Below are 18,197 nucleotides of genomic sequence, written 5' to 3'. Positions count from 1 at the left end.
TGCTTGTACAGGCCACTGGAACTTTTAACTTTTTACGACATTTTTTATTAGTATAAAATATACATAACTTGTGAATCAAACAGTTCGTGGTAACGAACTGTTGTAAGGAGCGACCCGGCTCAATAGTAGCCAAAACTCTAAAAAATTGAACTTTGATATCAATAGGTACATAAAAAGAATCGCGTTTTAATGCTGATTTTAAATATATAAGTTTCATCAAGTTTAGTCTTACTCATCAAAAGTTACGAGCCTGAGAAAATTTGCCTTATTTAGGAAAATAGGGGGAAACACCCCCCAAAAGTCATAGGATCTTAACGAAAATGACACCATCAGATTCAGCGTATCAGACAACCCTACTGTAGAAGTTTCAAGCTCCTATCTACAAAAATGTGGAATTTTGTATTTTTTGCCAGAAGACAAATCACGGGTGCGTGTTTATTTGGTTTTTTTTTTTTTTTCCCAAGGGGTCATCGTGTCGACCAAGTGGTCCTAGAATGTTGCAAGAGGGCTCATTCTAACGGAAATGAAAAGTTCTAGTGCCCTTTTTAAGTGACCAAAAAAATTGGAGGGTATTTAGGCCCCCTCCCACGCTCATTTTTTCCCCAAAGTCAACGGATCAAAATTTTGAGATAGCCATTTTGTCCAGCATAGTCGAAAACCATAATAACCATGTCTTTGGGGATGACTTACTCCCCCACAATCCCAAGGGGGGGGGCTGCAAGTTGCAAACTTTGTCCAGTGTTTACATATAGTAATGGTTATTGGGAAGTGTACAGACGTTTTCAGGGGGATTTTATTTTGTTTGGGGGTGGGGATGAGGAGAGGGAGCTATGTCGGAGGATCTTTCCCTGGAGGAATCTGTCAAGGGGGAAGAAAAATTCAATGAAAAGGGCGCAGGATTCTCTAGCATTACTATAAGAAACCAATGAAAAACAAACATGAAAACGTTTTTTGAAGAAGTAGTATTGAAACTTAAGCCGAACAGAGATTATTACGCATATGAGGGGTTCTAAAAATAATTTAGCATAAAGAGCGAGGTATTTAGGAGGAGATAAATACCTTGCTCTTTATGCTAAAGTATTTTTAGTAACTTCAACTATTTATTCTACGGCCTTTCTGATTCAGGGGTCATTCTTAAAGAATTGGGAATTACTTACGATTTAGTGTAAAGAGCGAGGTATTAACGAGGGTACAAACCCCCTCGTGTACATAATAAAAATATAAGGTTATGAAAGTTTGTTACGTAAGTTAATTCTTAAGTTACGTATATTTTTTACTAATAAAAACGTTCATTAAAAATTAGAAGTTCTAGTTGCCTTTTTAAGTAACCAAAAAATTGGAGGGCAACTAGGCCTCCTTCTCCACCCCTTATTTCTCAAAATCGTCTGATCAAAACTAAGAGAAAGCCATTTAGCCAAAAAAAGAATTAATATACAAATTTCATTTTAATAATTTATGTGCGGAGAGCCAAAACCAAACATAAATTAATTTAAAAACGTTCAGAAATTAAATGAAAAAAACTAATTTTTTCAGCTGAAAGTAAGGAGCGACATTAAAACTTAAAACGAACAGAAATTCCTCCGGATATGAAATGAGTTGACCCCCCCACAACCCCTTGCTCTTTACGCTAAAGTTTGACTCTTTGCCACAATTCTACTTTTTAAAACAATTAAAAGCTTTAGCGTAAAGAGCGAGGGATTGTGGGGGGGACAACTCATTTCATATACGGAGTAATTTCTGTTCGTTTTAAGTTTTAATGTCGCTCCTTACTTTCAGCTGAAAAAATTGTTTTTTTTTATTTAATTCACTTAAGTGACGAAGTTAATTACCTTATGCAAAACTTAAATTCGGTCCCAATTTCTTAAGAATGACCCCTGAATCACAAAGGCCGTAAAATAAGTAGTTGAAATTACTAAAAATACTCTAGCGTAAAGAGAAATGTATTAGCAGGATGTGAACCCCTCATGTGCGTGATAATTTTTGTTCGTTTCAAGTTTTAATGCTGCTCCTTATTTTAATTTTTCTTATATTTATTTTTCATTTTTTTTAAATATTGCTAGAAAATCCTGCGCTCCTTCATGGAAATTCTCTTCCCCATGACAAATTCCTCATAGAAAGATCCCCCACGTAACCCCCTCCCCTCAACCCATCTCCCCAAACCAGAAAAATCTCCCTGAAAACACTTCCCAATAACCATTGCTATATGTATACACGGTCAAAGTTTGTAACTTACAGCCCCTCCCACGGAGACTTTGGGGGAGTAAGTCGTTCCCAAAGACATAGCTATTAGGTTTTTTTGACTATGTTGAATAAAATAACGATCTCAGAATTTGGATTTGGTGACTTTTGGAAAAAATGAGCTTGGGAGGGTGGCTAGATCCCTTAGGAGGCCTTTATTATCCATCAGGATTTTCCATTCAATGCAGAAGACGTTTTGGATAATCTAGCTCACAAAAAATACAGTGTGGTTTTATTTTATAATTACATATCTACAGTGTTATCTCAATAAAGAACATACTTTATATTCAAAAAACTTTGTTTTTTCCCTTTTAACCAGTACTACGAGCCCTCATTGAATTTATCCACCCCGCTCCAAAAGTTACTGTTGGGTTTACCCTGCTATTTACCTTAAAGCTCTCCCTTCCTTTAAAACCTTTCAAAAGTTAGATTTGAGCCATATTTCTCAGACTTCTTATGCGTAGCTTCATCCATAGCGCTGGTGAAAATGGATTAAAAAGTACTAATACTTGTAGCAAGGAGAAAACGTGAGGTCATCCTCTTTTCAAGTAAGCATGGAATAACATTCTCCATCCATGGGCCTCTCTGCTCAAATCTGTTTTTAAGAGCAAAAAAAAAAAAAAGCAAAAACACAGTTTTACTAACGAGGAATTGTTCGTCTGGAAAAGATCGTCCGGAGAAGATTCCAGTAATTTTACTCAACGCTATTGGACAAGTTCTATCTGTTTACTTTGTAATCCTTATCATTTGTTTTGCAAGAACTTTCTCCACTAGTAAAATTGAAAGTCTCAAGAGCGAAAAATTTTCAAAGATATTAGCTATTCACAGAAATAACACAGAAAACAATTAACATGCACGGACTATTATAAATGTTATCATCATTCAAGATACGATTCTGAAGTCGGGAAGAGCTATTTGACTTATCAAGCCCCTTGGACAGCCTTGGGAGTGTCATTTTTCTTCAAAGATATGCAGTCAATGGCCAGTGCTGAGGTATTCTCAAGAGTGTCATCTCTTAAGACGTTTCATCTCTTGAGATTGTCACTATGGCAGAGATATCACCATTTCCTTTGACGTCACCAGGTTTTTTCTGGTTCAGATTAGGCTAAACAACATACGAGCAAGAAATTACATATTGGCGCGTCAGCAGGAAAAGAATATCTATAAAAGGGGAGATCCATACCAGCATTAAGCCCACTGTAAAACTGGATCGAAAAAGGACCGCTGGAAGACAGGGGGCCACAACTGCTGATAAAGTCAGACCATCAAAGACTATCAGTTCTATTGAGCCGTTTGGTTCTGAAGATGTTATAGCCAACTTTAACTCCCATACACATTTACTAATAAAATATATCATGGTTCCAGGCAATCCAAAGTTGCTTTATACCGCTAGTCTTTTCCCGAGTTAAAAGTTGAGTTTTTAAACAACTGCTTAGACTCATCTTGAAGGAAGGAATATAAGGCGTTGTTAGAATAAATTCCTCGAAAAAATGGTTTCAGATGAATATGCACAGTAGAACAAATTTATTTTTCAAGCCCTATTCTTGGGCAAGTCTTCATTCGAGTATTCAAATCTAATATCAAATCTTCCTTCAAGTGTTCGAATCTAGTTGTAAATTTGCGTGTTTGCTTTGTAATATGTCAGGTCTTAGATAGACCGGTAAAAAATACTTTGCTGGATTTAGCCCTACTCGAAACCTCCGCATTCAATAACAGAGACATCAAACTACTCTCAAATTACAGCTGCATTTAAGCGATGACCGCTGCCAAATACTTTTCATGTTTTCTGTTTACCCTCTTCCCCTCCACAAAAAAATCCTGCGTACAAACCTGATTACAGCGAAGAAGAAATCTGTGCGTAGGTGTTATGCCTTGAACATACACTGTTTAAAAAGAAGTTTTTGATTCTGAATCAGTTTTTTACCTATGGCTCTCTAAACTAAGGCAAAATAACTGATTTGAGTACTTTGATATTACCAGAAATTTTTTTTTTTTGTCGAGTTCAGCGTGAATTCGCGCCTTATTGTTAAAAAAATATATATTTAAATGTAATTTTTACAGATATAAGAGAATCATATGGCCACAAAAGTATGGATAAAGTGGTATATCTATGTTACCGTTATTTCAGACGTCCTCAGTGGAGTTATTATTTCAGTTTGTGCTGGGAGACTCTGTAAAGACTAAAAAAATCGTAGTTTTTACTTTACTGTAGATAATGCTCTTTTAAAGTATCTTTTTTTTTTTTTAGTTCTTATTTGGAAAGAGGGTATTATCCCTCGGCACTCTTTCACACTTTGCACCTGTTTTTGGAATCTTAGATTGATAACACCTGTAAGTCAAATTGGCTAATAAAAATAGTAATGGCAGTTTAAGTAAATATAATACATATATAAAACATATATAAAAACAAAACATATAAAACAGAAAGTAAGTATTTTACCGAATAGACACGAGGGTTAATCAATAAACACCAAAAACTGGAAAAATAAAAGACTTTGAACGTAAGCTCCAACAGTTTCGTTAACATCAATTTCTCTTTTGTTAATTAATTATGCTAGTTAAAAGTTTTCAGTCTGTAGTCCTTTTAAATAGCGTATTTCCTGTTATTTTTAAAACATGTTTTAATAAAAATATATATATGTTATATATATATGTTATATATGTTATATAAAACATATATAAAAACAAAACATATAAAACAGAAAGTAAGTATTTTACCGAATAGACACGAGGGTTAATCAATAAACACCAAAAACTGGAAAAATAAAAGACTTTGAACGTAAGCTCCAACAGTTTCGTTAACATCAATTTCTCTTTTGTTAATTAATTATGCTAGTTAAAAGTTTTCAGTCTGTAGTCCTTTTAAATAGCTTATTTCCTGTTATTTTTAAAACATGTTTTGGCTATTACGGATTTTCCCATATTTAAATCCGGCTTCTATCAACACTTTCTGCGTGGCCATTTTTCATAATACATATTTTGCAATAACGCTTGGAAATTTAGACAGGTGGCCAGAGTAACCATCTGCAAAGAGGCTTTTTATGTTGCTTGAGATTAAAAAAATTATCAAACAGTTCGTGGCAACGAATTGTAAGTGAGGAGCGACTTGGCTCAATAGTAACCGAAACTCTAAAAACCGAATTTTCATGTAATTAGATATATCAAGAGAATTAACTTATGTTGCTGATTCCAAGTATATAGAATTTATTAAGTTTAGTGTTACCCGTCAAAAGTCTGAGATAATTTGCTTGATTTTTGAAACACGTGGAAACACAACCTAAAATTCAAAAAATCTTAATGAAAATAAACATCATCAGATTCAGCATACCAGACAACCCTACTGTAGAAGTTTCAAGAAAGATCAAGGATGCCTGTTTATTTGTTTTTAAATTTTTTTTTCGTTTTTTTCCCCAGGGGTAATCGTGTCGAAATCATGGTCCTGGGAGATCAGGAGAGAGTGCGTTCGAACGGAAACTAAAAGTTATAATGCTAAAAGTATAATAAAAGTTATAAAGTCCTATGCCCCTATTCCCCACAGTTTTCTGATCAAAATTTTTAGATAGCCATTTTGTTCAGTGTAGTTGAAAGATCAAATAACTATCTTTGTTATTTTGTGCTCGGGGTGGATTTCCATAGGGAAAATCTTCTTTGGACAAGGATATTTCTGGGGGGGGGGGAGTGAATATCCCATGGAAAATTTTTCACTAGGGGAGTTTGACAAGATTCGTATACAATTTTTTTTTTAGTTGTCTTACATTTTCTTTGCCAACTCAATTTTGTATGTGAAGATGTTACGGGGGGATTATCCGGGGATATTTTCCGTTTCTTTCGATTTCCCGAAAAAATTTCCGTGGAAGGGGACATTTCTAGGGGGATTTAGAAATCGATTAGAAATTAGTCTTTTTGATGACGTATGCTAAGGAAAGTAAGCAAAAAATGAAAGGACAAATTTTCAGGCCGAATCTTCCTTAAGTAATTTTTACAGGGGAGAATTTTAGTGAGGATGGAACTGTCTGGAGGGAATTTGATGGGGGGGGGCTGGGGTGCACTTTATGCTGGACAAACTTTCACGGGAAGGTTTCCATGAGGGGGGGGAGGAATATTTCATGGAGGGTGAGCCAGATTTATCAGCGTCATTTAAAAAACGATCAGAAACTGAATAAAAACACAAGTTTTTTTAAACTGAAAGCTGGGAGCAACATTAAAACTCAAAACAAACAGAAATTATTCTGTGACACAAGGAACGCCCCCTCCTCAATACCTTGCTCTTTATGCTTAAGTTTGACTGTTTGGCTCGTTTTTAAGAGCTGCTACTGAAACACAGGGGCCGTTTAATTAGAATAGGAACCGTTTTTTCAAGGGCTAAAAGTTTTTGTGTAAAGAACAAGGTATTGAGAAGGGAGACACCCTTTAAGTAGGGACTAATTTCTGTCCATTTTGAGTTTAATGTTGCTTATTAATATCAGTTCAAAAATCCTATTTTTTTAAATTAATACAGAGGTTTAGCCCCAAATGTTTATTGCACGAATTGACACACTAACGGACAGTACTGCAAGTCTGTTTTAATGGAATTTAAATAAATTCAGTTAGAATCAAAACAGAGTCATGAAAACAGCAATAGTTCAAATGAAAAGAAGTGCTAAATAATGTTGCAATAAAAGATGACGAAATTATATGTCTAAGGTACATTAAAATTACTAAATCAAGCGTTAAACTAACTAATTTACATATATATCTATTACGTACTAAACATATCTTCAAGGTAAATAGTAATAACAAACGATTAGTAGTACTTATAAAAGAGCTTACCGATGGTAAAAACTGTGGTTGCAATTCTTTGGCGTAAAGTTTTGACACAGATACGTTCTCGACAAACGAATATGACCGCAGCTTGTCACTGTTAGTGATTCGGATGTTTTCATCTCTTTCCATTAACTGAAATAAAACGAAAACTCATTTAATTCCAATAGATATAGAGATATCTATGAATTACAAACAGGCATATGTAAAATACTAATCTTTAAAGTACTACCTAAGTAAACTTCTTAGGATCTTGGAAGCTTTTAGGTAGTTGCATGGGTACTAGGAACTACATTTCATGGCTAATTAGAATTATTACGAGTTTTTACTGAAGGTGAGACAAAATATTTTTTTTTTTGAAGGTGAGATGAATATTTTTAAAATTTTAATCAGATGTCTTTGGGGGAAAAAGAAGAAAGGGAGAGGGGCTGGCTAGTTTCCTTGGCAACTTTATTTTTCTTCAAAGATTTATTGGAAATCAACATGAAAAGCCTTATAAATGGAAATGTTAGATTATGATTTAAGTCACAGCTATCAGATGAAAAAAATACTGTACTCTAATTTAATTTGGAGTAAGCACGCTATGAGAAAGAAGGATAGTTTGATTTTGTTTTGGACTGGCGGTATTCACTAGAGAAAAGGTTTAATTAAAGACCAATTTGTGTAACAAATTAGATGCGAATTTAAACCAAATTACAATAACAGTATTGAATAAATAAAATTCTCCTAGACTTAGATTTTGCAGAGGGCTTATAAATTCTAGATGAAAATGTTAGCAAATAATTGAAGTTTCAGTGGTTATTAGGAACCACTTAGGAAAAAGTATTATTAGGAAAATCTGTGGATGCAGTGAAGATGTTAAAAGTAGAATAGCCCAGGCAAAGGTTTTTTTTTCACAGAAAAATCATAAAAAGAGGAAGATAAGTCTGGGAACCAAGATTAAAATACGGGAAGGTACAGGAAGAACATCAAGTATGGTTCTGAAGTGTAGGCACTCCGAACAACAGAGGAGGACTTGTTAGATGTTTTCCACAAATATTGCCTACAGATTTTTTGACTACCCGACTGCCTGACCCTATCGGAAACAGTAAACTGTAGGAAAATTGTAGTTCAATCCCGCTTTCTAGGGCTATAATGACAAAAAGGCTGAGATAGCTAGGACACGTTCTGCGGATGAAGGATGGTAGATTGCCAACAATCGACCTTGTCGAACAACCATCTAGGACCAAAAGAAAAGAAGGCTATCTCCAAATGGGGATTGAGAATACCGTAAGGAAAGAAATAAGGGAAACAGGAAATCCTTGGAGATAGGAAACTTGGGATGGGATGGATAAGAGGGAAGCTTGGGATGGAGAAAGAGTTTGTGTAGCTGTGTTGGCCTCACGCGACTTGGTGCTGCAGTAGGGACTTAGATTTTGCACCACATAAATAGTAAATTGTCATTACAAATCTCCTTTATGATTGATTTTCCTGAGCAATGTCAAGGCCATATTATAGCGATTCCCCTATAATATGGTTCAGCTATAAGTAATTGAACACTATACAAAAATCCTAGTTATGAAAGACTAAGGTGCCAATTATGTATCCCCTTCGTTATATTTTGATATTAAGGCAGCTCAACTTTTAAGTAGAAAATTTATGAAGGATGAATCATAATTGAAATATAAGACACAATTATTTTGAAAGTAAAAAGGAAGGAAGCTTGCAGTAATATTTTTCTAACATGACCCAAGAAGAATACACCGTACAAAAAAAAGAAGAGAATTAACGAAGGCACCACATAGCTCCCTTGTTGCTTGACTTTTCTGAATAAATTCTAGCCTCATTATAGTTACGATTATTGATAAACGAAAAATATGCACGACTACAGCATCAATTATGTTTGTTATTTTTCAAACTAAAAATTGTTCAACTTTCAAACGTAACAATGGTGATTGGTCAATCATAATTAATATCTAAAGAATTGTAGTTTTTTCTATATTTGAAATGATTGAAGCTTGTAAAGACGGTTTTCCTATCCGTCATATAGGAAACCACATATATAAATATACCACATATATAAAGACACAACATTAGTAGACAATAGTTTGGAGCAAATCAATGTTGATGTAAGCTTTTTAAGCAATGTTGTGCAATTTCAGTTTATTGTGTCTGTAGTACAATTGTGACGGTAAAATTAAGAACAACACCTATTATTCATACATCTTGGCAATTTTATTAACAAGTGTGAACAAGATACGAGTCTCCACCTGTAGCACGAAAGTGCTTTTATAGAACTATTTCTTTATGTGTACACCGTAGAGCGTGCTCAGGGTTGGCATTTATAGCACGAAATGGCTATTTTTGCACTATTACAGCCAATTTTTCAGCTTAAGCACCAAAATTCGCAGTGAAGCACGCAAATTTGGCCAACTGTAGCTCTTTATGAACTGATCGTGATGGCAACCCTGACCAAGATACGGCTCGGGCATCGTAGTTAACATTAAAAGTGTGTTCTGATAGTAGAAATGGCAGCCAGTTTCACATCCCTTTTTAATCACGTCACCCCTCAAGCTGAAACACTCCAAGATTCGTTATACTGTGCGGAATAACACCACATTTCAACTTTCCCGTTTTTCACCACTTTTTCACTTTAGCTGAGACACTTCAAGATACATTTTATCGTACCTCATAAATTTCACAGGAGAGTGTGAGTGGGATGTTATGTGTTTTTCAACAGTATCAGGTCCCCTCTGATTTTATAAAAGAGGGTTTGGGTTGTAAGTTTACAGTAAGTTTAAAGTTGTAAGCTTAAAGTAAGCTGTTTACAAAAAAACATTCTATTTGGATGATGAGATGTGTAGGAAAGAATACTTAGAAAAATCTTTTTAAGCTTAGTATATCTATCTACAACCCTGAAAGGGTTGAACCCTGAAACTGGGTAATGCTCTATTTAATTACCTGGTGTCAATTGTTTCCTAGAACGCTGTAATAGTATGTAGGTATCTGGAGCATCTATTTCCAACTGATTTGTAAACTAGAGGGATTCAGTTGGTTTAGGGGATCCTAATCAGGATTACGGTAGCAAGCTCCTATAGCACCTTTTGGAATGCCTCTTGAATGTGATCAGTATACATGAAAGTCATCAGGCTCAGAAGACTGAAATCGATCTATTTGTCAATATTTAAGTGTTTAAAATAACTACGGACTTCAGAACTTAACTATTGTTGGTTTCAATCATGGTTGTCTTCTTGTTCTTTCGCAATCCTTTATCTCTGCTGTCCTTGTCACTTGCACAGTTTTCTATTCATGTAGTGACACAAAAATTGAAAAATCCCTTGGTTTGAATATAATTTTTCTTAAGACATTCAGCAGCTCATCCGTCTTTTATCTTTTGCTTCACAAGTCAATTTGGTGAAACGCCTTCACCGAAATGCTCGTTGCATGAAGTTTGTCTGTTTCCGTAAAACATTTCGTTTCTAACCTCAAAAGAGAAATGTCAAGGGCTATCGCTTTTCTGTTACTTTATAAGCCAGCCTTTCAGCTCCCGTACAAAGAAAACGAAGAAAAGTATCTGCAGATTCTAAACATCATTGTTATATACATGACTTTCCTCGGCAAGTTGGTCCTTTGGTCTAAATTAATCAGGGATGGAAATTCAGTCTTTTGAAGGACCATTATGTCTTTCAAAATATATATCATAAATAGGCCAGAGTTTAGTTAAGTATTTGTTTTAGTTATAATCTTCTACATAAATAATTCGATTTCGGTCTGTCAGTCTTGTATGAACCCCTACACTATTCATAGGACCGACAAGAAACTTTAAGAAGTTGTTGAGTACACTGTTGCAAGGGTTTTGGGTCCAATTTGTTTTTCCCCACCCAGGGTCTTTCAAATATTTTTCGCGTAGACTGGAAGTTGAGGCCCATGAGCACAATTACTTGGAACAAATGGGATCTAGATGGTAAATGGAAAGTCAATCATAGTAACCTAATTTTTTAAATACTTTTAAGTTAAAAATTTGATTGTTTTTAATACGAGGAGAGAAATTTTTCACAGAGGGTTCCGCGGAGAAATTTCCACGGGGGAAAATTTTCTGAAGAATTTTCCTTGAAGTTGCTTTCTTTTGAGATCACAACAGCACGCGACGGGTAAGCTAGTCATATATATATATATATATATATATATATATATATATATATATATATATATATATATATATATATATATATATATATATATATTGCATTCAAAGCATCCATTAAATCTAAATGGCTTTAAGTCACTACCAATAAAAAAGAAAACAGTACGTTATTTTCCCTAACTACGAGCACCACACATTTTTGTTTTATTATTTGGTGTAAAAATCGATGTGAAAGTTTAGTGTACCAGTTTAAATTACTAATAAAGGCCATTTGAAAGCCAGGAATGATAGTCAAGATTTAAGTTATGTTTGACCCCATAAGTAGTTACCCCTCTAATATTTTTAAAATACAAGCACCATCATTAATAATGATGGGCCTGTTTCATTAACATTTAATCTGTTTGCTGTGAAATATCTTGTTGTTCAAATCTCAATAATTAATGTAGAATAGCAAACCTAAAGCGTCTCTCATGGTAATAGCCCACATTCTTGACACAACAAATCTACACAGATAGCTTTTATAGTATTTTCAGACCTTTCCAGCACTTGTCCTTTTTTTAAAAAAGACAGAAATTATATCCTGATAAAAATATCCCATTATTTTTCTAACAATATACCAAAATTGGACACCCGTAGCTATCTAATTGGCAGATCTCATTCTTGTTGTCTGGAGAACTAGGATGCAAGATTTTTTTTTTTTTTTTTTTTTTTTTTTTTTTTTTTTCAAACGAAGAAAGACCAGAGCGTTATTGAGGAAGGGAGTAGGGGATTCTGGCCCCCAAATATTCCTCATCCATAAATAAAAATACTCTCTTTAAGTATTTCCAGTAATTTTTTTTTCATACTTTCGTTGAAAAGTTGAAAAACCACAAAGTTGCCCATCCCCTAGGTTTGAAAAATAAAATCCCCTCCCCTTCCTTCATTTCCATGAACTGCTGCAACTGTTGGAGACTGATTATGATTTTTTTTGCATTAAATAGATTGAAAACAAAAGAAAAAGTTTCTTAGTTTAGAATATTCAGTAGGATTTTCTGAGTTATCAAAATCATTACCGAAAGCAACCATCATAGCTGTTTAACCCTCTGACTTAAAAACATTAAATAAGCGTCAGTTCGTAAAAGTACGCTTTTTAGCGTAAAGATCATTTGCTGCACCATAATTTAGCGTAAAATTACGATCGGATTTGTTACCATGCAGTTATTAACATTAAAAGAATACAGTACTATATCGTAATAAGAAATAATATATATTATAATACAAGATTTGTCCTTACTATTGGCAAGTGTGAATAAAGATAATTTAAGAGCGTATGTAGGGGGGAACTATCAGGTTTGACCCTCCCCTCGGAATTTCTGCCCAATTCGTAAAAACATAACAAAAATAGATTAACAAATTTTTGATGCGTTCTTGTATTTTTTTTAGTAGCCCCCGCTCCCACGAACAATATTCAGGATGCACCCTTGAGTTCACTCACCAAAGTTATTAAAATACCATATCTGCTATACCCTGGGAGCGAACTTAGTCATCAAAATTACAAATTGAAAGCTTGAGTTCCCTTTTTAAGAGCTGAAAGTGGTTGGAGGGCAACTATAGCTTCTCCCGTGCTCTTTTTCCTATCCCCCTGAAAAATCTCTGATGAAACTTTGAGGTAGCTATTTTGCTCAAAAATAGCAAATATGTCGCTTTAACAAATATGTCAGGGGTGATATAAATCTTTGCAATCCTTATGGAAATCTTTCGCTGTTTGCACATAGATTTTAGATTACAAAAGCGGGGCATGTTTAATCCTGGGTTTCTGATAAGCTTAAAGTAAAAGACTATAATCTTTGAGGAAAAAAAATCATATTTTTTGTTGGGAGTCGGAAAAAGGGGCTATCAAATGGGCTAAAAAACTTTTTTTTCCTAGTTAGTTATATTATGAGTGAGTTCCTATGGAATGTTTGTTGATCCAGATTCCTAGGAGTTGTGTACTCCTGAAATGGCAAATGTACCTAGGTAAACCTACGGACCCTGTTCGCAGTTGATTTTTGAAATCCTTTGCAATGTCTTGGGAATGGATTAAGAGACCAAGTTAAAACTTGGAGGGAGTTTTGGAAAGTAAGAGGGTCAATTTGAGGTATTCTTTTGACTTGAAGGTGGAAGGGGGGGGGGGTAAATTGACGAGACACTTAGAGTCCTCGAAATAACATGTCTGTATTGTCTTTGAAACGGCTTCGAGGATGGAGAAGTGATTGCACTATAAGCTCCAATTTATTGACTTCCAATTTATCAGTATTTCAATGGCGGGGTGGGTCAGAAGTCACTATATGCTGCCAGGTTGTCGAAATGGCGTATATGTAGTACTTCCAGAAAGGCTAAAGGTAACACATTTACTCTTACAGAGAATATTAAGGGGGCCCAAGCGGACGCTGAATTGTTGCTTGCAAAGAAGGGTAGGATAAATTCAAAAGATAAAATAGGCATCCAGGTTATCAAAATACCAATCTGTAATATTCAGAAACGTCAATAAACGGCTCATAAGATTCAGAAGATACTTTGAGAGAATATTGAGAAGTGGGAGAGGGTCAAGAAGGCTTTAAATTTCAACCTGGGGGATCAAGGGGAACTTGATGAACCCCATTCCTTCTTAAGACTAGAACATAAATTTGCGCTTTACTGAAAAAAAAAACAACAACATATGACCGTGGATTGCCAGTTTAATTGACATATACTAATATGCATTCTTTAAAATTTTGACCAATTTTATATTAATGAAAAAAAAAGCGAAAAGATTTAAAACATATTTCGTTTTCCGGAAAGTGCAAATTATTTTCTGATCTCAAGAAGGTATGGGGTCTATCAGCCCTACTCATGTTAAGTTTTACTCGCTTTGAGTTTGACCTGGCTATTTATTGAAATTTATGTTCGTTTTGAGTTTCATTTACTGGTTGATAGTGATTTGTGGTACTTTTAGGCTTGGAAGATTAGTTGACTATATTTCTACTCATTTTTGGCTTAATTAAGCTCTTTACTTTTCTTAGAAAAGCTTGTTTAGTGGGAAATGTTTTCAAATTAATTTCTGTTCGTTTTTATAGACATAGTCTATTTCATATTAATTTTTTTATATCTTTTTTTTCTGCAAGAACTCATAGTTTGGGCTGCTAAGTGCATGTTTGAGAAACTTATACAACAATTTTTGACCCTGACACAAACAGTATTTCTAATTTAATTTTATAACTCCTAAAATTGACCCGAAAAATAAAACTTTATCATTACAAAAAGATTCTATCAATGTTGTTTGATAGCCTGGATACACTAAAACTCCTTTAACTTATTTTAATTGTTAGAGTAGAAGTAACAATAGAAGTAGCCCCAAAAGTTCCAACTTAATACCCCAGTCGTTCTCGATATATTTCTGAGGGATCTTATTGGCAACCATAAACACAATGCCTTTTGATTTAGTTTAAAGCAACATTTAGTTTTCAAGCCTAATGGTCCAATTGCATAATTGTGGGGGGTTGAAATGCCCATTATCCCTAAAGACATTGTTGCTGGACCGTTCTACTATGCTGAACAAAATGGCTGTATCAAATTTTTGACTGAATGCGTTTGGAAAATGAAGGGATTTGTCCCATTCAATAAATAGCCATCTAAAAATTTCTATCAGAAGCATTTCAGGAAAATACAAGGTACTTGGGTTTATCCACTCTCCGATCACTTTGAATCTTATAAAGTGCACTAGAACTTCTGATCACTATTCCAATGAGCTCCCTCCGAAGTTCATACGACCCCTTTTCTATAAAAACCTTATATGCCCTGTGGGCAGAAATCAAGTTGCTCTAAAGACTATGGGGGTTGCCATCCTCAAATACATAATTTCTGGATCCTTTAACTACGTTGAACAAAATGCCTATCTCAAACTTTTGATTGAATATGTTAGGGGAAATGGTGGGCGTTTAAGGGGGGCTAGTTGCAGAAAACTCACTTTCAACTATTAAAAAGCGCACCATCCTCAAAGACATAAATTCCGAACTTTTCAACTACGTTGAACAAAATGGCTACCTCAAAATTTTGATTGGATGTGTTTGGGGTAATGGTGGGCGTGGGAGGGGGGCTAGTTGTCCTCTAGTCACTTTCGATTCTTAAAAATGATACCAGCCCTTTCAATTTTCAATCAAATGAGCGATTTTTGAAGTTTCTACGACAACTCCTTCGATACGAAGGGCCCTGACCTAAGACAAACAACCCCCATGTATAAAATTTTGCCCACATCGCTCTTTACTGCAGCACTATTCATTCTTGCATTGCCTATTTTTAAATAAAAAAAACAAGTTTGGTTCAACTGAAAATGAGGAGCAACATTAAAAGTCAAAACGAACAGAAGTTATTCCGTATAAGAAGGGTTTCCCCCTCCTTGATACCTTGCTATTTACACTAATATTTTCAACAATTTTAAAAAAGCTTCCTATTCTAATCAAACGGCATGTTGTTTCAGTTGGCGTTCTTAAGAAATAGGGACAGACAGTCATAGTTTGGCATAATGAGCAAGGTACTGAGGAGGAAACCCTTCTTACACGGAATGATTTGTGTTTGTTTTCGTCATTTTACCCCTAAATACATAGCTATTTGATCTTTCAACTGTGCTGAACAAAATATATTTTGTTCAGCATATCTCAAAATTCTGATCAGAGAACTTTGGGGAAAAAGGGGCACGGGATGGGCATGAAAGGGGGCCAGTTGTCCTCCAGTGTTCTTTGTTACTTGAAAAGGGCATTATAACTTTTAATTTCCGTTCGAACGCACCCTCTCTCGATCCTCTAGAACAATTATTTCGATACAATTATCCCTGAAAAAAAAAAAAAAAAAAAAGCACGCATCCTTGATCTGTCTTTGAGCAAAATACGTCTCGCTGCGGGGGAGCATGCTCTTGGAAACCAGGATGTTTTCATTAGACTTTGTAGCGATTTGATACGATTATCCCTGAAAAAAAAACAACAAAAAAAGCATGCATCCTTGATCTGTCTTTGAGCAAAAATAGTAAAATTCCACGTTTTTGTATATGAGCTCGAAACTCCAACATGAAGGTTCTCTGGTGCTTTTACTCTCATCATGTGATTTTCATTAAGATTCCTTGGATTTTAAGTGTGTTTCTTCCTATTTCAAAATCAAGAAACTTTTCTTAGGGTCGTAACTTTTGATGGGTAACACTAAACTGGATGAATCTATCTATTTAGAACCAGCACAACAAGTTAATTCTTTCGACGTATCTATTGATATAAACATTTATACGTTTTAGAGTTTCGGCTAATATTGAGCCGAGTTGCTTTTTAGTCACTCGAGTCGCTCTGAGTTGCCGAGTCGTTACAATGAATTGTTTGATTCAAAGAAAGTGTTGTTTCAAAATTCAGTAAATACAAAACACGAGTAGACATTACTTGCTTAGTGAGAAGTTCGTGAAATCTTTCATGGCTATTTAAGTGGTAGGTACCTACAGGTAATGGTATACAAATTTAAAATTGCGGTGATGCTCATTTATATACTTTGTACGATGAAGTTAATTCAAAATGAATGCTCTAAAAAAATCGTAAATATTTGAGTCTCCATCTTTTATCAGTCATAAGCTTTCGTAAACAAAATATATTTCATAAGCGCCTTTTGTTTAAATTGAAAAATTGCTTTTCATGAACTGTATTCGATAGATTGATATTGGAAAATCAATTGAAAGTCTGAAGTCACCAAAAGCTCACTATTCAAAATGTAGTAGTTCGCGGTTCAGTATTTTCGCGGTCTTTATTTAACCGAACAAAAACAGTCGGAAAAATCGATTTTACCGACTCATTTTTTTAACGAATGCCCAGAAACATTAGGGAGGGGGCGTTCCCCAACGCGTGACGGCTCTGTCTCCAGGAGTCTCTCTTGGACAAGGTATGGACACTGGGACTTGTAAACAAAGCAAAGCGCTGGTATTATACACGAACTTAGGCTCAATATTTATAATTTTTCTCATCCAGGCAATTCATACGATATCAGTTGTCATAAAAACTTTGAAAGGAGTTCATTCTATTAGAATTGAAAGTTCTAGTCCCTTTTTAAAGAGTGAAAAGGCATTGGAGGGCAACTAGCCACCTCCGAAGCTTTTTTCCCCAAAGATACCCAATAAAAATTTTGAGATAGTCTTATTGTTCAGCATAGTTTTAAATTTCAGTAAATATGTCTTTGAAGATATCAACCCCCCACAACCCTTGGGCAAGGACTTTAAGTTAAGCAGTTCACCAATTGTTTACGTATAGTATTTTGTATCGCGAAAAGGATGTTTGTCTCTTGGTGTCCAAAAAGGCTATAAGAATTTTGGTAAAGCTTTCAGAGAATGTTGAGATGAGTGTTGAAATAAATCAAGAGACACTACGTATAATTATGCATGCAGGTCGTCAAAAGAGCGCATCTCAAGAATCGGATCGGAGAATAATGAGGGCCATGATCAATTGAGCTAAAGGCGATAAGTGCATGCTACAACTGTTACTATAGCTACTACTACTCCTACTACTACCATCACTACTACTATAGCTACTGCAGCTACTGCAAATGTTGCGACTACTACTAAGGCTAAGGATATTAAAATGATAGAAAGAAAATGGAAAACTTTACTAAATCCAAAATTATCACTGCCAAAAATACTATGAATTATGATACATTTTATTTCCGTTTCCAATGCTTTTTGTTTTAGCTACTTTTAATGGAGTTTAGGGGATATGTGTTTCGTTTATGAATCCGTACCACATTTATAAACATCGTTATAAATATTGCTACATTTTTGGAAAGTCCCATTCAAGCCCAAGTATTGGGATTCTTCGTTATTTTTTATAGATAAGAATTCTTAACCCAAAATGCATACTATATATTACATTTACTGGACAATTTGTCTATAAATTGTAATTATTTTTATTCATTAAAAAATTCAATACTGAACAGACTGTCCAAACATTAGCAGCCCATGCGTCATGCCATTTGAATTAAGGCAAGTCAAGGTCAACGAGTTAATTAACAAATAAAAACATAA

At 34.8% G+C, this 18,197-nt stretch overlaps 1 protein-coding gene across 1 annotated transcript in view; it reads right to left on the bottom strand.

Annotated features, from left to right (window-relative positions):
- The window catches only part of LOC136026782 (serine/threonine-protein kinase 32A-like), a 57,635-nt gene that overhangs the window by 10,282 nt on the left and 29,156 nt on the right, over positions 1-18,197 (bottom strand). Inside the window, exon 3 of the mRNA XM_065703481.1 lies at positions 7,048-7,173. Within this exon, the coding sequence (XP_065559553.1) occupies positions 7,170-7,173 (4 nt within the window). The 3' untranslated portion in view covers positions 7,048-7,169. The remainder of the gene's footprint in view (positions 1-7,047; positions 7,174-18,197) is intronic.

The sequence above is a fragment of the Artemia franciscana genome, chromosome 5, assembly GCF_032884065.1.
Source record: "Artemia franciscana chromosome 5, ASM3288406v1, whole genome shotgun sequence".
Lineage (NCBI taxonomy): Eukaryota > Metazoa > Arthropoda > Branchiopoda > Anostraca > Artemiidae > Artemia > Artemia franciscana.
The sequence above is the reverse complement of the archived record's forward strand: the minus strand, read 5'-3'. Positions and strand labels throughout refer to the sequence as shown.